Source organism: Hippoglossus hippoglossus, chromosome 19, assembly GCF_009819705.1.
Source record: "Hippoglossus hippoglossus isolate fHipHip1 chromosome 19, fHipHip1.pri, whole genome shotgun sequence".
NCBI lineage: Eukaryota > Metazoa > Chordata > Actinopteri > Pleuronectiformes > Pleuronectidae > Hippoglossus > Hippoglossus hippoglossus.
In genome coordinates, this window is record NC_047169.1 from 15,977,328 (window position 1) to 16,000,731 (window position 23,404).

General features: G+C 42.8%; 1 protein-coding gene across 4 annotated transcripts in view; it reads left to right on the forward strand.

Annotated features, from left to right (window-relative positions):
* The window catches only part of mrtfab (myocardin related transcription factor Ab), a 44,211-nt gene that overhangs the window by 16,630 nt on the left and 4,177 nt on the right, over positions 1 to 23,404 (forward strand). For 2 of the 4 annotated variants that reach the window (XM_034571123.1, XM_034571124.1), the window contains exons 1-12: positions 4,560 to 5,293; positions 12,114 to 12,179; positions 17,146 to 17,201; positions 17,410 to 17,485; positions 18,126 to 18,287; positions 19,077 to 19,231; positions 19,373 to 19,501; positions 19,697 to 19,756; positions 20,323 to 20,507; positions 20,949 to 21,120; positions 21,796 to 22,185; positions 22,315 to 23,316. In XM_034571123.1, coding sequence (XP_034427014.1) covers positions 5,119 to 5,293; positions 12,114 to 12,179; positions 17,146 to 17,201; positions 17,410 to 17,485; positions 18,126 to 18,287; positions 19,077 to 19,231; positions 19,373 to 19,501; positions 19,697 to 19,756; positions 20,323 to 20,507; positions 20,949 to 21,120; positions 21,796 to 22,185; positions 22,315 to 23,316 — 2,628 coding nt within the window. In that variant the 5' untranslated portion in view covers positions 4,560 to 5,118. Of the gene's footprint in view, positions 1 to 4,559; positions 5,294 to 12,113; positions 12,180 to 17,145; positions 17,202 to 17,409; positions 17,486 to 18,125; positions 18,288 to 19,076; positions 19,232 to 19,372; positions 19,502 to 19,696; positions 19,757 to 20,322; positions 20,508 to 20,948; positions 21,121 to 21,795; positions 22,186 to 22,314; positions 23,317 to 23,404 lie in introns of those variants that run through there. The other 2 variants (XM_034571126.1, XM_034571125.1) reach the window with 2 other exon arrangements.

Genomic DNA, 23,404 nt, shown 5'->3' on the forward strand with positions numbered 1-23,404 from the left:
AAGGATAAGCATCGTAGATAATGGATGGATTTAGGCTTGATTGTCTGACTATAGTTGTTGTTCTGTGTTTCCAAAGTATGCTCCTTTCAAAGATCTCAGCAATTAATATTGTTGGTATAATGTTATCAGAACTTAGTTGTTTTCCTGTAATCTACACTTTAAATTAGTAAAAAAACAAAAAAAGTTTACTCTTCTCTCACTTTGAAGCGGGGAGCCATGTTATCAGCTGAAAAGAGAATTATTATTTCTCTCCGGAATGCAGCTAAAGAGCGTTGGTCATGTAGGGAAAATGCATCCAGTTGTACTATTGCTTCATCTGCAAACACATGAAGTGTTGGCTTACAAGCTCCTTGACAGTGAGTTTACATCTTCCAGGACAAACTCTCTGTGTTTGTGCTCTTCCAGTACAAACACAGTAAGTGATTAAGTGCAGGATTGCTATTGCAGCATTTGCATCAAGGTTTTATGCCAGATTCCACTTCTGTTCCTAATGAGTAAACACACAGCTGCCATACAGCTGTCAGTCTCCTCAGTGTGAGCGCCTCTGTTCAGATATCATTAACAAGACTCCTCAGGCTATGCCTCTTTACGGTTCAGAAATGTCTGTGGATCAACACAATGAAAACCTGGGCCTGATGTCAGTGTTGAGACACAGCCAAATTCAAACAGTGCTGGTAAATTCCACAGCAAAGCGGGTGGGAGGGACCAGGAAGTAAAGGAAAAAACACCTTAAGTTTTCACTGCTGGAATGTTAATCGCTGGTGTGACCTGTGAGACTGACATTTAGCCTGGCTGGCTGCTCAGCAGGTCATGTTTTGTTTGGGTTTTCTGTACACAGAATATAGTATAAAGTTAGTTTCTTTTAGTTTCGGAAATATCTGGTTAAAGAATAAAAATGCCTAATATTACAAACAAGAATTCCAACTTTCTGCTTGACAAAATTGATTGGCTGTATAACACTGAATATGAATGGTTACGATACTATCTCAATTCTGCTGCAAACTTGCAGAAGAGTAAGTAAAGAGGAGACATTGATAGAATATTTTATTTGTTTCCATGATCTAAATAAAGCATGGAGGAGGAGCTACCATAAATATAGAAAGGGTGAGAGATGGGGACAGAAATTCATGGTCAACATGTTAAATATATTTTCCTCACTCGCTCCTCATGTGGTTCAGACTTGCCTGGTCTTGTTTGTTGGTGGTGACTGGGGAGGTTTGCAGAAACTGCTAATTTTTGCTTAGAGGTTAATGGAATGCGGTGGGGTAATTGTTTTGGGCAAGTCTGAAGAACACGCCATGCTCTGTGCAAAGAAGGTCATGATGTTCCACGACCAGGTAGAAAATGAAAAACATTTTGGCTGTAGACAGTTTATCTCCCCAACTTAAGCTGTGTGAAGATAAACAGAGCACCAGTGGGAGGACTTGGTGTATTTTTGCAGCTGTTTAATTGTGGTGCTGATGTTTGGAATGCAACAGCAACTAGTAGTGAACTCAGAGGGTTAATATACTGAATAACACTATAATAATGTCCATTATCTCCTAAATAATTATATGCTCTAATTGAAGAAGCACTCTGGCACAGGGAGCCAGTGTTAAACATTTGGACCCATATTCAGAGTTAGAACACTGTCTTTTCTTCAGCTTTTCATCTGCGGATGTGGTTGATAGTATTTTTATTCCTCTGCAGCAGCATCAGCGACATCCATTGGCCAGAGGCATTGTGTTTTCAGGTTATCCAGCCATGTTTGTGAACATGATATCTCAAGAGCGCCTTGAGGGACTTTCTTCAAATTAGGGACAAAAGTTCACTTGCACTCAAGACTTTGCTTTTGATGGTCCAAGGTCACTGTGATCTCACACAATCCTTTTTTGCCTCATGAACCCCTTGTCTAAACAATGCCATGAGAGAATCCTTAAAAGATTGGTTCAAATGTTCGCTTAGCCAAAGTGATCAAATTGTTAGATACGGGTGGTCAAAGGTCACCGTCACTGTGGTCTCACAAAACATGTTTTTGGCTTCCTGAACATGATGTCTCAAGTCTGCCCGCAGGGAATTTCTTCAAATTTGGACCAGTTGTTACTTGGACTCAAAGATTAGCTGATTAGACTCCAGTGGTCAACGGTCATGGTGACCTCATATCTGTCTGGAAAAAATGTATGTACACTTAAACAGCACTGGTTGATGGAAGCATACAACCATAGGGCGGTAATTGTTGTTCAGTTTTGACAACTTCTCTCAATCTTCAAATGAACTACCAATGTATTTAGTAAAGATACAAATAAACACAGAAACTTTATTTCATACAGACGTTGATCCCATTGATTAAAACTTGTTGGGATGGAGCCCCATGAGAAGCAGCCCCCTTGGGGGTGCCTTAGATGAGCCTTCGACACTGGTGACAGAGGGGGTGGGAGGGTCACAACCAATGACAGCAGAGAGAAACAACATATTTAAGGTGGTTGATATTCTCCAGCTCATTAGATGATTGTAAAGCCCCCTGCACAGAACCAAGTGGAATCATTGGATAATAGCAGAGAGGTGGGGCCTCAGTGTGCTGATGAGAAAAGAGTGGTTGACAGTTGTCTTCTTGCCTGAACATTTGTAGAATCTCTTTCTATGTTGTTTTTGTATGTTTTGTTTTGTGTTGCCTTTGTGTTTGCCTGTAAGCTTCAACCGTGGTTTGGATGCCACTTAAAAAGAAACCACCACTTTTTTTTAGCTGTTTATCTTCCTGGTGGTCATAATGACCAACTGGAAGCAGTGGGGGAGTTTTCCATTCATTTACACACCCACAGGAAGTCTCCGAGTCACTATTCCAGCAAGATCTTCATGCTGTAATTGTATCCTGTCTGCTTGCAGAAAAAGAAGTGTTTTTCTTTTTTTTTTATTCCCAAGAATATTTTTCAGTGACGGATAAGGCAAGACTCTGATTAGGATGTCCAAGGTCAAATAGCTTCACTGGAATTTTCCCAAAGCCAGAACTATGATAACTTGTCTTACTAAAGTTTCAAATTACCACTGAATCGAATGGTTGTGATTACATTACTAAATCACTGTACATAAACAGCATGTAAAAGCATCCTACTGGTGGTGTAGATTGTAAATATTGGCAACCCTCCAGGGAATGAGGCCTGCTGGGACGTTTTGGCCTGTTCTCACAAAGTCAGTTTGGTTTGGGTTAGATTTAGGTTTAGTTGTGATGTTGTGTGTGTGTGTGTGTGTGTGTGTGTGTGTGTGTGTGTGTGTGTGTGTGTGTGTGTGTGTGTGTGTGTGTGTGTGTGTGTGTGTGTGTGTGTGTGTGTGTGTGTGTGTGTGTGTGTGTGTGTGTGTGTGTGTGTGTGTGTGTGTGTGTGTGTGTGTGTGTGTGTGTGTGAAACCACACACTGACATCCAAATCCCAGAGTGTGTTGTCATCTGTGTTTCCTGTCCAGACTGTGACTCATAACAGCAGGTGGACTTTAATCACACACTCATAACAGACAGTTATTGTAGAAACCAGCCACTGTTTGTTCAAGGTGTTGCCTGTGTTTTCAGGTGTGTCACCTGCGGAGCAATGTGCGGATTGACCATGGTGTCGTGCTGTGAGGGTCTAATGTGATATTTATGCGCAGGTCATTGTTTTATTAATACGTCGACTGCTCTCTGTGCTGTAAGTATAGTGGAGGAGAAAGGTATGAAAGCCATGCATCTCCCTTTTGTGTCATGCCTCATAAAACATTGATTTAGTCCAAGGCATTGGGGCTTAAAGTTTGTGTGTCTGTGTGTCTGTGTGTGTGTTTGCGGTGCCACGATGTGTGTGCCTCAAAGTAACCTTACCCTGGGATTGCACAGGTGATACCAAGCTGAATATAGCCCCTTTATAGCCAGCTGGCCTTTCTATTTAAAACAGTAGAGAAAGGAGGGAGGGGGGGGCGTATACCATCAGCATTCTGCAGGAGTCAGTTTGATGGTGGCAACGAGGCTGCGAACCAATCCAGAGTTTTTCAACAGGATCAAAATACAACTGCTTTGGTTCTCAGGTTGCACCAGGCCTATAACAAACATCCTTTCTCAAAACATATTTCCGGAGTCCCTTTGTGAGTAAGCTGCCTTTCCTCAAGGACAGACTGCTCCAAGAAAATTGTTTCAGAATTGCAGCGGTGATTGGATATCAATCAATCACTTTAAAAGAGATGTGATTCATCCCAGTATCGGATTCACTCAAGCATCTTTGACAAAGGTCGATTATGTCCTATGAGGTCATCGCTGAAAACCGTTACTGCCGCTTCTACTCATGCCATAAAACCTGCTCATAGATCGACTGAGTCACCATTTGAGAGAGCGAGCCTGTGTATTTAGAGGAGTTCAGAAAGTGTTAAAGAACTGATTTTTTGTCGTTGATGGTGTTTGTGTGCATGTATTTCACAGGGAGGAGGTTTGCATGTTGCAGCCCCCACCCCTCAGCCTGTAACTGTGAATGAATAGCAACAGCTGAGCAGGAGAACTTTATCGGCAACACTCCCTGCTCGTGCGTGCGTGTGCGTGCGTGCGCAAGATTCAGGAGGAGCTGCAACCAGAGCAGTCTCTCTGGGCACTCTCTCTCTCTCTGCCGAGATCACTGCCGTCCTCTCTCCCTCCCCTGCTCGCTGCTTTTCAGTTTCCTCCCCTCTCGTCTCCCTTAGTCTTTTCATCCACAACTCGTCCTGTGGATTTCTTCACCCTCCCCTCCCCTTGTCTCTCTGGGCAACCTTCGCAGAGCAGTGCTGTCGTGACTTGCCGTCTGCCACTGCAAGGGAAAGAGAGAGCAGGAGGAAGAAAAGAAAGAAAGAGAAACTGAGACAGACCAATCGATTACTCTGGTACTGAGGAGGGTGAGAGAGACACTAGAGGAGAGGAGGTTGCAGTGTTTTTCCTGCTCGTTCTGGTTGTATGGGAGTCTTCTCCAGCACTTGATCCACATTCTTCCCTTTGAGAGAGAGGACATCGAATTGAAGGGACAGCTGGTGCTGTTTTGAGACAGGACTCGTCTTTCCCTCCCCCCTTCAGCCTAAAGTGCCAACATTTGGGACTTCGGAGGAGGACCCCCTTTTGCCCGAAAGGTTCAATGTTTACCAAAATAACAGATCTCCGTTCTGAATGATAATGCTGGACACCAACAACTGCCTGTCCTTTGAACTCTCCCCACCGGGCTCTCCTCCAATGGGAGACGACGTGGACATGGAGAAGGCAGGACTGAAGATGGATCATGACCGACATGTCTATCACAGCTTGAAAGAAGGTGGGCGATCGGGATATGCTCACAAGTTAACTGGTATGACTTGTGTTTATATGCCTCTGCAGGTTCATGTCAGTACTTCATGGCTTCATATAAATAGTTAATGGGGCTGTGCTAAAGATAAGAGATTCAGTTCATTGTCCTATGTAAGACGGAAGGAAGTTAGTGGTTATATGGTATCCCTGATAAACGTTCTCTGTGTTAAATTAAAGAAGTGTGGGTGACTACAAGAGGAAGTAACTTTAACCTATCATGTTTCAGTCACACTGCATGTTGTTCCAGGATTAAAGGTGCTCTGTGGAGTTTTCTTAGAAACACATATTAATGTTTATATTCAGTGTTGCTGCTGGCAGTTGTTTTTCCACAGCAATCTGTAGATCAGTGGAACACAGTGAAACATCCACCAAGACTGTAAACACGTGCGTGCGAATGCATGTGGCAGATAACAAACGAAAGAAACTGCCTTAGAAAAATATTTCTACATTGCACAGTATTATAGGCTTTATGATGTTGGGACTCATTTTGAGATTTTGATGTGAGAAGTAAAACACAAACACTTGCACTAACATCTTGTTCTGTAGAAACGGAAAACTACGGCAGCCAATAGTAACATAATATATAAACAGTCAGTGCGACAATCGAATAAGCTTAAGATTGTTTATAACCAACTTTACAAGGGTAATAGAGATGACTGACTGCATGTGAAACAAAAAGATTCCTGGGAGGTTACACTGATGGAAGAAGGAGGAGGTTGAGTATAATGAAAGGAAGAAAAGGTTCAAATAAAATTACAGAAAAAACATGCACTGTCACTTCATACATGACACTACAGCTGTCCACACTCGCTTTTATTCCTACCTGCTAACCTTTGCTTAAGTCTTCAAAGGTCTATATCTGTATCATGTCTAGAGCAAGTGTGAGTGACATGAACCACTTTAAGCCATGGAAGCTTTGGCAGTCAGACCTGTGTTCCTTGAACTTTTAAGATAATTAGTATTTGCTCCGATCCTCCTCGTCTTCCCAGAGCAGTGTGGCAGTGCGGAGGCAGTGGGAGCGAGTCCAAGGAGTGAATGGCTTTAACCTTGTATTGTTCCTGCCCTCTAGCCTCTTTCCGTTCTCGCTGCTGCATGAAACCTTCCAGGCTCGGCGTTCAACTCTCTGCTCAACCGATGCAATCAAACGACACGACCGTGCAAATGATGAGCTAATGCAGGAGAACATTAACAGGCTTTCCAAATACACCTATGCCATGTCTAATATCCTTTCAGAGAATCTGTGAGACTGGTGTTTGTGGGTTCGGTAGCTGGGTATGCGTCAGTGTATGATCAGATATATTTCTGTACCCACTTCCTCATCCAGTTCGGGCTTGTAACATTCTCCCTTCATGCGTGTTGCTATGGTGGGTGTGTGTTAGCTTAGCTATGCCAAGCCCGGGGGGGGGTGTCTTTGGGGACGGTGACAACGTCAGACATGTTAAATCAGATCTAATGACACATGAGCGCAGCAGGATTAGCCCAGTTGGCCAACAAGAACCTGGCTCTGCCTCAGTGAGCTCCTCCTTCTCCTGACACCGCATTAACCTTAAATCTAAACCCGCTTTCAGGAGACTGTAATGTATGTGACCTCTGGATCAGTATAAGAATTCCCCGACAGCCACGGTGCACTGCTGTTAGGTCTGGAAACTGCAGAAGTTATAATGTGGAAAGTATTATTTTATTGTCTCACTATACAAACAACTATCACACAACTTTTTACTGCGTGAATGAGTTATTTTATTTTTTAACCTCCACCAAGAATATTATGTTTTCACCGCTGTTTGTTGGTTGGTTTGCTTGTTTGTTTGTCATCAGGATTCACAAAAATGACTGAACTGATTTACACCAAACTCGGTGGAGGGATTGAAATGGTTTTGATGGGAATAAAGGAATTCTTTCATTTTCTATAACTTAGATAGGGCTCTTTTAGACAATCTCGTCAATGCTACATTTACATGGACACCAATATTCCAACTATTGACGTTATTCAGAATAAGATATTTCGATTATGGTATTAGCATGAGTTGCTAATAGACTACTCCTTTCATATTCCAGTTTACATGTTACAAAGCACAACCCGATTATGACTCATTACGTTCGCTACTCCATTGCATTCTGCCAGTTGAAAAACCCCAACCTGAAATAGTTGAATGTACTAAGCTACTGTATACAATTTTGGATGCTTTCTTTGTAATTTTTCTAAAGCTACAACTCCCTTGTATTTTTTATCTATTCTTGTTTACACCCAGGGCATGTGTCGTCATGCAATTAACTACCATTTGTCGATGTCGCCAAATGCTGCGATAACTCCTATAGGACGTTGTAATGCAATTAAGACATCACCATAATGAGACTAAGGTCAGAATACCGCTTGTCTTCATTTATGAATTACTTATGTATGACCTTATTTAGGTTAAGATAATCAGAAATGCTGTATATATGACAGTGTCTTATTTAGACTATTGGCTTAATGGGGTCAATATAAAAATATTGGTGTCCATGTAAATGTAGTCAATGTCTCAGGAAATAATGTATGAATCTTGAGGTACAAAATCTGACAAATTTACGTGTTGAGATCTGGGAGTTTTTTGGTGCAGATTATCAGACCATTTCCTTTTTCGTTTATATCTCTGTTATAAGAGCTAGACAGATGTGCAGGGTAGGTTGGCCTTCGCAGAAGTATGCTCTCTACTGAGAATGACATTCTAGTGTAGTCTTCCATCCATTATCCATACCGCTTATCCTTTGAGGGTCGCAGGGGCAGCTGACATTGGGTGAGAGGTGGGGTACACCCTGGACATGTCACCAGCGTTTCGCAGGGCCAACATACAGAGAAAACCATTCACCCTCAGATTCATACCTATGGTCAATTTCGAGTTGCCAATCAACCTAAACCCAATCTGCATGTCCTTGGACTGTTAGAGGAAGCCGGGGTACCTGGAGAAAACCCACACAGGCATGGGAAGAACATGCATCTCCACAAAGAAAGGCTCTGTCCAAACCAGGATTCAAACCAGAACCTTTAGTGTAGTATTCATCAGGTGAAATATCAAGATTTGCATGCTTTTCTTTATTGCATAATAAAGAATTAAAACTTTTTATGTGACAGTGTATGGGTGAGAAGACATTAAAGATAAATTAGCGAATGTGAAATAAAAAGTTGTTAGGTGGAGGCCAATTTAACACCCAGATCTCTAAATTAAGATGTGAAGTGTGATATAATTCTGACACTGGAGCTGTGAACCGACAGGAACCCAGTATGTTGCTCTCGAGCTCTTTCTAACTTTACTTCTCTGTGACTTTCACCGGCACGCTGTCTGGCAGCAGATCGGAACGGTGGTTTGAGATGCCGTCTTGAAACCAAAAGATTACAGGCTTGACAGAGTAAGCAAACCGATTGTTGTTCCTTCTGCTCGATCTAAAAGCTGTAAACGCAGCCGTCTCTGCTCTCTTGTCTGCCTCTTTCCCTCTGTGTTCCTTCACTCTGACTTTTTATGACTGCAGAGGCCAGTTTTGGCTGTGGCCTAGTGTCCTAATAAAACCTGCGCTGCCTTTTCATCCTTTTGCTTAAATTAACCAAAAATGGCCTTTAAACCTGATTTAAGCTCCAGAGTGTGTCCTGGTCTCCAAAAGACAAAGAATTTGTCATGTTTAATCTCAATTTGTTTCAGCTTTTTGCAAATACAGACATAACTTTCTACTAGATTTACACGCACGTGTGGAAGCAACATGTGACATTACTGTCATAGACGGACGGGTGGGCAGACTTTATTGACCCCCACCTGGAAAATGTATTTCAAGTTTTATTTTTATAAATTTATTATAATACATTTTTTTATTTATTTATTTATTATAGGTTATATTTAATTTTTGTATCTTTCAAATATTAAAATTTCTATTCTATAATTGATATATTCCTTACTAACTAATAGTGATATCAACTAAAGGCTAACATAGGATCTATAATTCGAACACTAGAACACCAGTTCTGCCTTTAATATTTATTAACTTTTTAGTTTCCATTCCCTTGAATCTTATTTTTTAACAACTTGGTTGTTATTACTGCTTTCATCATATGGTTTGGTTTCCCCACATCAGCCCACGGTTTCAACACCTCTGCAGCTTTTCACACCATCACTAGCATGCATGAGGTATCACTGCGAGACTAATGCAATTTTCTTTCCTCTCAAACCACTGAGAAGATGGACTCAGTCATGGCCGACACTTGATCGTTTTTAACTGATGCCTAAAAAGCCATTAGAGGCCAATGTCGCCACTAAACAGCCAATACTTGTGCTTCCAGTTCACTTATTGTCAGAGAGGAGGAATAAAGAGAGGAGTGTGAACGAGAGTGCAGGGCAGAATAAATAAGTTAACTGGAGTGTCCTTGGTGCGTGAAAGGAAGGAGCACCGAGTTTTGAGGCTGCAGAGGGGGAAGCGTAAGATTCTCTTTCCCAGAATAAACCTCTTCCCTGGAAGTGCCAAGTGGCGTGGCATCCTATCCTTCACTATGCCATGGCACGGTCAGCATATCTGTGTGTGTGTGTGTGTGTCTTTGCATGTGTGTGAGGGGATTCAGGCAACACGTGAGTGTATGTCCGCGTGCTTGGCAGAGAGGGAAAATTAATCTCTTAGCTGCCACACAGATTGAACATATACATGAGCTCATCGGGCCCTGTTTAGTTCTCTGTGTTTACGCCGCTGAATGTGAACTGACATGTTATTGCTTCCAGAGGGGACTCTCTAGTTCTAGTCTGATCCCTCAAGATGTAAAGCATACGCTTGTAAATATAACAGAGGGGAGCTGGGATCACCAGCGAGGATTTTGGAGCCAAAGAATGACATTTACTTGCACAGGCACTGACGTTAATTAATGGGACTTGCCGTGTTGCTGTCCAGGCCCGGAGAGTTTGTCATAACAGAGGGATAACACAGCAGCAGCTAGGCAGGACGGCTAACTGGTTAGCTATCCTGTGAGCACCGGTGATGTCACTTTGTTAGTGGGAAGGAACAGGTGCTGCTTGTCCTCAAAGTAGCAAACGCAATCCTGGCCAGAAATTCTTGGGAAGCCTCGGTGGTGTGTTCCACTTCACACACACACAAGCACACAAACACACAAAACTCCAGCAAGGACGACTTGTGCGTGTTAAACCAGTCACAGCTGAGTGGAGCTGGGCTGAAACTGTGTCATGGAAAGTATATTTGGTGGAGCAGCATATTCATTCCTTCCTCTGATTGGATCAATCTCTGCAATCTTAACATAAGGACGATCAGAAAGTGTGCGTCACATCAACAGGCTGTTTCAGTGGAAGTGTAATGCAATACCAGTCAAAATCAACCTCAGATAAAACATCATAGTATAGTTGTGTGCAGTGAAGACTTTGTGTGACTGCTTTGTATATTTCTGTCACAGTCTGTGATCACACCTTGAAGTGTCTGTGTGGTTGATTGAAAGGTCAAACTCACTTCCTTAAAATGTCACTGTGTTGCAAGAAACTGTAACAAGCAGCAAGTTATAAAATGCAATGTACTTGCCTGACCCTGCAGCTTTCCACATTTAATTTATTATTCTGTAAAAGTTCATGGCTGTGTCTAAAACATTTTTAATTTCACTGCTCAGTATATCATTATTTTTCTATCTTTATTGAAGAGCATGATCTTTTAGTTTGAGACCAGTACTTGATTGATTTCAGGTTCAAATTTTGTAACGCTTCCGCTCAAAACCCTGCTCTTGCACTTAGATTCGCTTTGCTTGTGTTTAAAATGTGCGATTGCACTCCAGCATTTTTTGCTTCGACAGATTTCCTGCACTCACGCTGCTTGTTAAAATATCCGCCCACCACGGGACTCTTGAAGAAGTGCGACAATTTCATTTGTCAACACTACACCTGGTATTCTATTGGTCATTTATCTGGTTGTCCTAATATAAGCACAAACATGGGCTATTTGAGTGTGAGCGCAGGTTTTTGAGTGAAAGAATTACAAAATGTGAAATCAATAAGTCCTCTTAAACGGCGAGACCACGCTCTTGAATAAAGATAGTGGGAAAAAAACACATGTTGTTTTTGATTTAAAATTCAGTGTTTGTGATGAGGCTAGAATCAGAGATAAGATTTCAGCTCAGGAGATTATATTTAAAATGTGTTCAACTTTAAAAAGTACAAAGATGAGAATGACAACAACTAAAGTTTAGTGTTTGCTAAAGGGTCAAACATGCTCCGGCTCTTTGTGTTCATCATCGTGTTCCTTAAAACTCTCTCTCCTAGTCTCTGTTATGTAAGCACTTCCTGTTTTGAAATGACGGCGCAATCGACCCATATGCTCTTTTTTTGGTGGGGGGTGACTGGGGCTGATTTAGTTTCAGTCTCCATTTTCATGTTTCTTTACACCATTTTGATGGTTCATTACTTTAGTGGCTGTGCCTGCTTGATGTCCCTCTTTGATGAATGGTTACTTTTCCTTTCACACACATCTTTGTACAGAAAAAAAAAAAGAAAAATTTGAGTAACAGGAAGTTTGTAGCACTCCGCCTCCTCTGTAGCTTAAAAAAAAAGAAGCAAGAGAGAAGGGGGAAATGGGCGGTTGAATTCGGTGCCAGAAAGAGCAGGTCCTCTTCATGTCAGTCCAAATGCATCTTGGTTCCCCCTGTGTGGCTACGCATCCAAACAATGCAGATGGACTCGTGCTCATTGGACGATAAGAGACAATAAGGAACCTTTAAGAGCTCAGAGCTCCATCGCTGCAGTGTTGTTGCTCTCACGGGCCATCACTGACTCTCTTTTCTCCTCTGTCTCCCCCTCACCTCCTCTGTTTCAATGCAGTCCTCCAGCTCAAACTCCAGCAGAGACGAACACGTGAGGAACTGGTCAGCCAAGGGATCATGCCACGTAAGTCTCTTTAGTGAGTGTATCAAAATGTACCGTGTTGTGCAACTTCCGTAATGCATCCTCAGTGTGGTTAGTTCCATATAATATGCATACATATGGGATCATTTTACATAAACAGTCAGTGATGCTCATGCTCTATAACAGAACAACAATGAAAAACTTATTGTGATGCTTCATAGAAACCTGATTAGGGCAGTGTGTCTTTGTCTTTCAGTGGAGGTCACAGAGTTTCCTTCTCCAGCATCAGACTGTATGTCAAACCCTGTCAAAGGTTGATTATGATACGTATACAATACCAGTGCTGAGCTATATGCATATGTGCCATTTATTCACATGCTGAGAAGCCGAGCCTTAAGCTGTATTATTTCTGTTTATCCACATTATAAACAGGATATTTTGGTAAATCTGTATCTGTTTGCTTGTGTTTGATATCAAAGCGTCTTCAGGGAATACAGTGTTATGAAGGTTGAGGCTCTTGATTAACATCCACTTTGTACAGAAAATGACAGCCCTTATCTACTTGTTACTGGAATGAATTTGTGCATTCTGTATGTGTCACATTTTGTGGTGTCTTTGCACCACTTTGTGTTATCAACTGAGGCAGCTTCCTCTTCTTCTGTATTCACTTCCTGTTTCGGAGTTCCACACATCACAAGTGGCAGGTTTCTTTTTTTATTATTATTCTTTTTTAAATGTTTCCCCTCTGTTAAATGCATCTATGGGCAGTAGGTAGCAGGCTTTTCAAGAAAAAATGTAAGGCAGGCACATGGACATGTAGGCCCTGACGATGTTGCTGTTTAGGTCGTGTTCAGAGAAACAAAAGATGCCAAGGCTAATACCCTCCCTCGCCAACCCGCCTTATTCTAATTTGTCCAGCCTTAGTTTCATGATGAACCAACAATTATTTTTACACTTATAATATCACAAGAGATGTCTAATGTAGTATTTTGCTCCATCGCTGCACTGTCTAGCTGTGTGCAGCACTATTTGCTGCCTATTTGCATGCATGCAGGCACCCCTGATACAGTAATAGATTAAATTAATTCTGTGGGAAACAACGCAAAGAAAGTGACAAATTATTGCTGGATCTGACCCGCCCATTTATTCAGATCCACTCCAAAATTTCATTCCTTGGGCCGTATCCAACCCCTCCACAAAATGTCATGGAAACAGTAGTTTCTGTGTTATCCTGCTTACTTACTAACAAACAAACGCTGATTAAAACACAAAGTAGATTGAAATGTGAATCTTTGTCAGTCATTGACAGTATTAAGACGTTACATGTTCTCTTTTCTTTGGCCTATTAACATCTTTTTTCCATGTCCCTCTTTATTATACATCACTACTACTGTTTTCTAATGGTAACATCTGAACATGGATTTGCAGAGTCTATTAAAAAGTTTAGTTAATAAAAATGCACTTACAGTAACTAACCAGGCTCAGTTTGTATGCGTTAGGCATGAGAGAGTGCACTGGAATAGACACTCAGGCCAAAGGCTTGTTGTGGTCCACATAAAAGAGTCTCACATTGGACCTTTTAGCTGTTACAGTAAATCTGTCTGTGTGCTCCTTATGCAACCAGCCTCATGCCACACCATTAGCTGCTCTGGGATCAGCATGTACTGGTGGAATGTTTCACTGTCTAGATACTCGTCTGGGGAGATACAGAGATTAAAAACATAAAGAGAGAGAAAGAGAAGGCGTCGGTTTGTATGAGAGGTATTAAAAACAGTGTTTGAGCCCAACAAACAGCATTTATTTTTACTGTTGCCTTGAGACTCAGCAGGGTAGAGCGGAGGCTGTTCAGCTGTCACGGTCCCTTTTTGAATTATGGGACCATAAAGATCATATGAACTGCTGACGATCGAGGAGGGGAGGGTACATCATCATTCATCTACTTTCAGTGGAGTCGAATCACGATGATATGAACGTAAACAGTTCCCATATTCTGATGGTTTTATTTGTATCGCCAGCTGCAGAGGAGACCGTGAGCGTTAGGATCTAATATAGATGATGTAAATGAGAACCTTCCACCCTCCTTCTCCCATATATTCTCGGGCTTGACCTCCCAACCTGCCGCAGTGATGGGCCTAAGTTGCTGCTGTGTCAATATCTGCTGTGTAAATGTGAAGCAGGGCCTTTCTGGACCGGAGAATGTAAAAGAAAATAGTTACGTCGAATTAAGAGGTTAAATGCCTCGATGTATGGGTGAACAAGCAACGACAATGCTCCTCTGTCTTTGGTTCAGTCGTGTGACGCATGTGTGACATACTGTAATTGACTGACGGGTCAGTGTCAGGGTAAAGTTTTTGCAAAGTTCTGTGAATCAGGTCATGTTCTAACTAATGAAAACAGATTATTTTCTAATCGTTTGCTTTTCTTAAAGGTTCCTTTCTTTTCCATTTTTAAGTTTCATTAATGTTGTCAAATATTTAAATAGTTCATCAGTAGCACCGGTTTGTTAGTATCGCTCTTGAATCAACAGATTTTGAGAAACACGGCCAGTTGCTCAGTTTGCTCTTCAGGCTAAATCTCTGTTCTGTTGCCACTGAATTTCCTGTGATTGTGTATCTTGTTTGACTGCAGTCAGATACACAACACAGATCTTTGTGTAAATTACATAAGTGTAGCATAGTGATTGATGTTGCAGTTATAAAGGCCAGCTGTTCAGACATTCAGCTAAATCACATTTTACTTGTCCAGAAACAGAATAAAAATGTCAATTATCGCTGTATTATGAGATGGATCGCATTAGCATCCAAACCAAGCCGCAGCAGAAGGCAGCAGCTACAGTAAATATTAGAGTGGAAATATTATAGATACTGAGGCGGTTGAGAAGCTGGCAACTACATGGTAAGAGAAAAGCTCTTCTTTCGAGATGATAGTGACATGATCAGCTGACCCGTGGTCTGTTATTCTGCCGTCTTGTTGTGATCTTAAAACGGTTTGGTTATGTCACAACTGGTATGTGGATCTTCTTCGTTCGACCTCAGAGGTTGGGACACAGGAATGCCTCCCACCCCCACACCCAGTCATCTGTGGTACACATACAATTGACGCCCCGCTGTAGCCAGAAAGTCCACCCTCACACACCCTTGACAGGGATTTCACCAGCTATGGACCAATCGGACAATTGCTGCGTTACATCATGTAACTGCCACCGCCCTCTATATATCCTTCCCCAAATAGACCGAACCTCTCCACCGCCAAGGCCCAATAGTCCCCTTAAATTCAATCGAGCTGCACCAAATTTTACTCATAGATATCAGTCTTCTAAATGTGCCTGATTTAAAAAATTTTTTTTTTAAATTATCAAGATCCATGAATTATTCCCCTAGTTTCCCCTTGCTTAGAAACAGATTTACCTTTAGCCGCAGCGTACCCTCCTGTTCGGCCTGTATCATTGATTACAAGGCCAAAACATTTGATGACGCTGAGGTGCACAACTGAAGTTATGTCCCTAACAACCGCTGGTGGCCGCAAACACCTGCTAACATCTACTGTTGGTTGGTAACTTAATTTGTGCAGAAGACCTTCAAACATACAAGGGATATTCACTAACCAAACACAGGCCACAACTGGCGTGCTACATATATATGAATATCTGTTGTTACTCACAGACATTGACGCCCCCACCCACACATGAGATACATTTACGGCCAGTCATGGCTGAGCACAGTGATGAATGTAGATTTTCTTTATGCGCAGCAGTCTATCCATCAGTCCACCGTCTCCTCTGTCTTCATGCTCCTTAAAAAAAAAAAAAATCAATGACGGGCAACTGGGCATCAAGAATTGATGTCTCTCACACTCCCGGGCCCAGTTCATCTATCAGACTTAATGCAGACAGTCGGCTTTGGAAATAGTTTGGACTCTCCACTCTCAATAAATCTCAGTAGTAAAAGTCAGTAGTGTATTCTGTTTAACTTTAAATCTATCATGAAGCAGGGTTGATATGAGAAAAAAAAAGCTCTGGATTCATCAGGATATATGAGGATCTTGCATGAGAGAAGATTTCACTACATTCACTTGGGTGTTGAATTCACAGCCTCTAATCAGATCATGTGTAGCATCGACTCAAATGTAGATTCACAACAACATCTAACATCAATTCAAACAAAGACAAAGAATACGACTGTATGAAATAAATGTGAGCTGAACTCCCCTACGGGAGGTTAGTTACATTTGGGTTAATCAAACTGCTGAGTTAAGGGTTGACCATTCTTTGTCGGCTGAGTTACGTAGTCATTCTGGTCACCGGACATGCCCACAATTCCATTCATACTAAAATGTGGGGCTGTGTCGGTCTGGCGGTCCACGCTTGTGTACCTGATTTCAGATTACATTCCATCGGGTGGAATGGTTGTACCTGGAGCATGCGCAGTCACTGTGTACAGTAAATGCTGTCATAAGTTTTGAGCTGCACACAGGGGAAAAAATGATATCTCGCAATGTTGAATGGGTTCTTTCTTGGTTCACGTTCCATCCTTCCACCGCGTTTCTTGGTAATATGTTCTGTAGTTTTTGTGTAAGCCTGTTGGAAAACCAACCAGCAGACAGGAGAGAATACCTGTTTTTTATTGTGACTAACTCTTCATTTAGCTCCCTTCTGTCTTGTATCTTGTACCTGTCTGTGTATGTTTTTTATCCCCAGTGGGATTCATAAAGTTGTTTACATTAAATTTAATAACTTCCTTGGCGGAAAAAAAGAACTGTTTTCAGAGGACCTTTTTTTATTCTGCACACACAGCGTACTGAGAAGTGTGTGCAGGGTGGGACTGTGAAGGTTTAGAATAGCACCGCTGACCTTGTGTTGAAGCCACTTCCACTTTGACTCTGCCTTCCTCTATGGCTGTATCTGTTCTCTCCAAAGGTTCACACATAGTCTTTTGCTCAAAGGAGCATCACATCTCCCATAAGTCAGTGAGAGCTGCACTCATCTCTCCTCATCCCTCTCTCCATGCAGCACTGAAGAGCCCGGCAGCCTTTCACGAGCAGCGGAGGCTTCTGGAGCGAGCAAGGGTGAGTGTCTTAAACACAGCATGTTACCTGCTCACAGGACGTTTGGAAATGTTGGATGCCATATAAACAGTATCAAAGTAGCACTTCTCAGATGTGATTGCACATTTATCGACCTGGTTGAGATTCTTTGTTTTCTTATCCTTCTGCTTGTGATCCTCTTTCTTCCATCTTCATTCCCACCATGATGTGTCTATTGTGTCTCCCCAAGACCGAGGACTATCTGAAGAGGAAGATTCGGTGTCGTCCTGAGCGCTCCGAGCTGATCAGGATGCACATTCTGGAGGGTGAGTTCTTACCTTCGAGTGAACTTTAGGAGTAGCAGGTTCAAGTTAGGTCGAAAGACATGAAACTTCATTTAAAAGGAACCATGCGTCCAATAAAAAGGAACAATTCTAGAGATAAGGTTAGTGTACAGTTCCTACTTCATAATTATTTTCTCAGAATTGAACTAGTCATAGTAGGAAAGCGCTACAGTACATGATCACTACAAAACTAATAGATCAGGTCTCAAGCTACTGTAAAGTGAGTTTGAAATAAGGCCTTTCCCATGCTCCTCAGTTACTGTATATCTGCAAGTTTTTCTTCTAAGTTTGCAGTGCAGTGATGTGTTTGCTAAATATACCAGCTTGATACCGTTCAACTTCTTGGTATACTGGTAACTTCAATGTTATTTTCAGGTACCACCAATTTGCATTTTGATTGATAAACTTGAATACTAAACCAAAAAGTGCTTAAAAAGGCCTAATTATGCAGTATTGGGTCTTCAGAGGGCCGACTTCCTCTCCTCTGGATCTCCTCAAAATATTTAAAACGAATATCTCTTAATTTATATCTCACAGGTACAAAGCACTGCCATCTTGTTTTTGTTGTAGATCAAAATGAATCAATTGATCAGTTGACATTGCCCTGCTGTCTGCTCCACAGAGACCTTGGCAGAGCCGTCTCTGCAGGCTAAGCAACTGCAGCTGAAGCGAGCGCGACTGGCCGACAACCTCAATGATAAGATCTCCCACAGACCAGGTCCCATCGAGCTGGTTCACAAGAACATCCTGTCAGTCACCTGCTCTGTGCAGCACTCACTGCTGGGTAACTACACACACCGCATAACATTCACTTTTGTCGGGTTCTAAAATATGTTTGCAACTAGAAAATATGGGAAAACATCGTTTAGTCTAAACTAGACATTACCAACAGTTTACAGACTGCTCATTGTGTAAATGTCCTTGAAGAAAGTGCACATAAGCAGGTTTAGATGAATACACATTTGCAATCGTTGGCACACACTCACAATTACATGGACACTCAGGATTAAACAAAAAGCTCTCGAAACACACAGCACAGATAAATATGTACACACGTACATTCAAACACCTTATTCATCCAGACTGAAAAATGTATCCTGTGTACTGCACTTACAAACACTTGTCACTTATTTCACTGATTAATACACTGATTTATGGATGCATGTTTAATTCATATGGCCATACAACTTAAGGATAGCAATGACCTGTAAAATGTGACGTATTTCCAACACACCTTTAGCCGAGCAATTACAACACCCAGGTATCTCCACACACATGTAATACAGTGTGGTGCGGGTGAGTGTATAAACACACACTGTAACCCCACACCTTTTGACGGAAATGACACAACTATGTTTGGACATAGTCTTGTTTTGAAACAATCCACAGTGTTGCATAATTTCTCTGAAGTCACTCATTGCTCTTTTACAAGCTTCATCACTTTGTGAGGACTAAACTGTTACTATTACTATCTTAAATCCGTGAGCTGTTTTCACTCTTCCACTGGCAACAAGTGTTGCCATAGTAACCTGGCTGTTTCGCTGAATGTGAAGATGTTTCTGCTCTGTCACAGATTCTCCAAAAGGAGAGAGCTCGTCTCTAGACGAAGACAGCAGTGATGCTCTGTCGCCAGACCAGCTAACCAATCACGACTCTCCCCTGAGTGCCATCCCTCAGCTGTCCCCCCCTGATGCACTCACCCAGAATGGGGACATTTCTCCCACACAGGTACCAACATACCATCATTTTATCAATTCAACTTAAAGTTAAACTAAAATCAGTTGAAATTAAATTGACGCAGTCTTTCATAAAGCAAAGCAAACAATGGATAAACATGATCACACCTTTAACCACTCATATTTTTCTCAGTTCGTCACTCAGGCCCCTCCTCCACCTCCTCCCCAGGTGAATGCCCCCGCTCTGTCGCCGCCCCCGAAATTGACAAATGGAACAACGATGATTTCAGCAAGTCCCCGCTCCTCTTCGGGACAGGTCAAGGTGCGCTGGTTATATTCCTGTCTTCCCACCCACAGTCGGGGATGTTGTACATCCTGCAGATTTGATGACTTGTGAATAAATGTGACCATAATCTCTGTGTTTTGAGCAGCTATAACTGGCTAACCCTCCCTCATCTCCTCATTTCCTCACTTCCGCCTCCCGACCCCATTTCTTACATTCTGTCTGCAATCTCAGGCCAGGAGCTCAGATCGTCCTCCACAAAGAAGCAAGAAATCAAAGGACAACAAACCCAAGGTCAGCGTGCTCTTTGTTGTCATCATTACAAGCGCTCACACAGGATTTATGGCTCTGACGGGTAATGTTTATCCAAAATCATGTTATATGACCAGACATGGAATAAGGGATGATGACAGCAGGTCAGCTTCTAGGAATTCAAATTGCGTTTCATCAGGATGCATTTCTCATGAACTTGCTTCGAAAACAAAGTGTGAAATACTGAAAGTGTCTCCTGAGATTTAGAAGGGTCACTTACAGGGCTGTTGTTTTGGTGTCAGTTCCTGTTGAATCTCAGTTTTGACATTTTACAATCATACAAGGAGAGATCTATAGTAGAAGAGGAAGAGATACCGTTTTCTACAGCCATAGTGTCTATACTGCACCAGAACAGAGATTCTTACCTGGAAATAAGCTTTTGTTGTAGTTGTGCTATTACTAATGACATTTCCAGCGAAATGTACTGAAAGCACATGTCCAGTAACTTGTAGACCAAGACAATGCAGGATAATTATCACAAATCAATGACATCCATTAGTGTAGAAACATTAAATACATTTGTAACCCTCTTAATCATCTGGGTGCAGGTGAAGAAGCTGAAGTACCACCAGTACATCCCTCCAGACCAGAAGGCCGACAAGGAGCTTCCGCCGCCGATGGACTCATCCTACGCGAAGCTGCTCCACCAGCAGCAGCTCTTCCTGCAGCTGCAGATCCTCAGCCAGCAACAGCAGCACTACAACTACCACACCATCCTGCCCGCCCCTCCCAAGTGAGTGTCGGGCATGACTGTGTGTTTGTGTGGATAGTGTGTGAAGATTGGTTGTGGGGCTTATGTAAAAGGGTCAAGAATTTTTTTCTTCCTCTTACTAAACCTGTGCTCAGACTTAATTTCTGCAGTGAAGCCTGCAGGCCGTTGTCTTCTTCCAAACGTTCAGCTGTGGCTTGTTGTGTCCATGTTGAAGGCTTTTTTAGATCTGGATCTTTAAGCAGTAGTCATGTATGGAAATGAGTCAGGCTTATGTTTAGACAGGCCTGTTTGTTTGTTGGTTTATTTTTTAAAAGAGTGGTTAGGTTGGTATATAAAAGGTTGGTGGAGCCTCAAACTAAGAATATGAAATTTGACTTAGTTTGAAGATGCGAGTCATTTTTAGAAGATCTTTATAAAATTAAATTTGAATATTCCTACTTCCTCTTTTCTTTCTCCCCTCAGGCCTCCAGCCGAGCAGTCCCCAACAACCAACTCTGGACCTTCCCCCTCCCGCAGCACTCCCTCCATGACCACCCCAGCCCCTTCCAATCAGAGCGCGGCTGGCCGTCAGAGCCAAACTGCAGTGGGAGGAGCCAAACCCACTACTCTGCCAGCCAACTTGGACGAGTTCAAAGTAAGTTTAAACTAATTTGAACTTTCAAGATTCATAAATGTTGTTGCAAGGAATCTTTATAACTCAATTTGTTTTTATAGAAGGAATTTTAACTGCCATCTGTTGTAGGAGATTAGGAAGTGTGTGTAGCTGATTATTACTAGTGATCAAGTCTGTAAATGACAACTAAGTGCATTGAATTTGCAAACCAGGAGTTTGAGAAATGGTTAATACACACCAAGTCTAAAAGTCCAGCTCAATCAGTGTAAACCTTTTGTTTGTTGCCCCCCAACATCAGTTCTGCCCACATACCTCCATGCATCTTTTCCATTGGCATTGTTGTCAAGCATTACATCCACTAGAGGGCAGCGGTCTCACATGGTCCTCCACTTTTCCTTCGCGACCATACAACTCTGCCTGTAGTTTCCCTCCAGCTCAGCAAGTCTCTCCTCACAAAGTTCCACTATTCTCTTAAATTTCTTCCTGATGTCTTATAGTCGTCTCAATAAGTTTTCAGAACTAAGGACAGAGGGTTCCGTCCTTTTCTGTATGCGTATCTAACGTTGAACATAAATAACACCTAATGCGGTGTGATTTATTTTGTGAACCGCTAAAAACTTCTTTGACATTTCTGTTCTCTTTCACTCTGAGTTGACATCTGCTATATAAGTACCGATCTGGTTTCTCATCCTCCAGGTTGCAGAGTTGAAACAGGAACTGAAATTACGTTGTCTGACCGTCTCTGGCACTAAGAATGATCTCATCGAGAGGCTCCGCAACTACCAGGAGCAAAATGGTGGCAACGCAGCGGTTTTGAAAAATGGAATATTTCAGCAGGGCGCTAACTCTGCTGCTATCACCAGCATATCCTCTCCGACTACAACCACAACTGCCCTTGACCACCAGTCAGGAGAGAGCGTGTTTAAATTAGCTTTGTCCTCACTGGCTAATGCGGTTCCTGGGAGAGTCATGCGATTTGGCAGCACCAGCTCCAGCCCGCCTATGTCGCCTACTCCGTCTGAGAGGTCGTTGGCTGGGATGAGTCCGGATGAGACGAGCTGTAATGGAGACATGTTTGGAGAGATGGTGAGATCTATGATGTGTGAAGCAGATAGCCTGTTTATTGGAAGATTATTGGTGTTAAGTTTAGAGTGATTATTGTTATAAAGAACAGTCTCCCTTCTAACATCCTCTTCTTGTTTTGTTGACCTTCAGGTGAGCTCTCCTTTGACTCAACTCACCCTGCACCCATCTCCTCAGCCCTCGTCAAATCTCTCTCCACTGTCACAGCCACTCTCCCAGGTCAAAGAGGAGATCCAGAGCCCATGCAGTCGGTCCACGTCTTCAGCCGCCTCGAGCCAGCGTCCAGAGCCCCTGCCAGGCGCAGCCATGGACTCATCCGCTGTGGATAAGGACCAGATGCTGCAGGAGAAGGACAAACAGATAGAGGAGTTGACCAGGATGCTAAGGCAAAAACAGAGGCTAGTGGAGACCCTCAGATCCCAGCTGGAGCAGGGCAAGGTGACGGGTGGCGTAGTGGTGAAGAGGGAAGGAAGTGAGAAGAGCAAAACGGCCCCAGAGGTTAAACTTCCGACTCTAATAAAAGCTTCGGCCATTCAACCCCCGACTCTTCCTAACGGCACTGTGGTGAAGGTAAAGAGGGAGGTGGAGTCTGAGGAAGAAATGGAGGGAGTAACGGAGGAGGCGCAGTTAAAGAAGCTGGCCCAGCCGATGCAGTGCTCTCAGGAGACCCTGCTCAGGCTGCAGCAGATTCATCGGCTGCAGGCAGAACAGCAGAAACAGCAGCTACAACCCAAACAGCAGCAAAGTCAGGTACAACTGCAGAAAGTAGCAGAAAAAAAGAAAGAAGCTCAAATCCTGCTCCACCAGCAGCAGCAGCTCCAGCAGCTCATCATCCAGCAAACCCAACAGAAACAGCTGCTGGCCCAGCAGAAGTTAGCCCAGCAGAAACTGGCCCAGCAGAAACTCACACAACAGAAGCCGGTGCAGCAGAGCCAGCTCAAACAACCCCCAGGGCAAGTTCAACAGAGCCAGCCGAAGAACCAAGTTCAGCTGAAGCAGGTTCAGGTGCAGATCCAAAACCAGACGGTGGCCGGCCAGAAGCCTGCAGCTACCCAAATCCAGCAGAGGAAACAACTGAGGGCTCACCAGAGGCAGCAGCAGAAACAGCAGACGGCAGCTGTTGCCACACAACAGGTGAAGACCCTGTGGTTTCAGACACTTCAACTAATTTATCACAATCATCAGTCCAATTTAAGTGTCCCTATAATTATATTCTAAATGA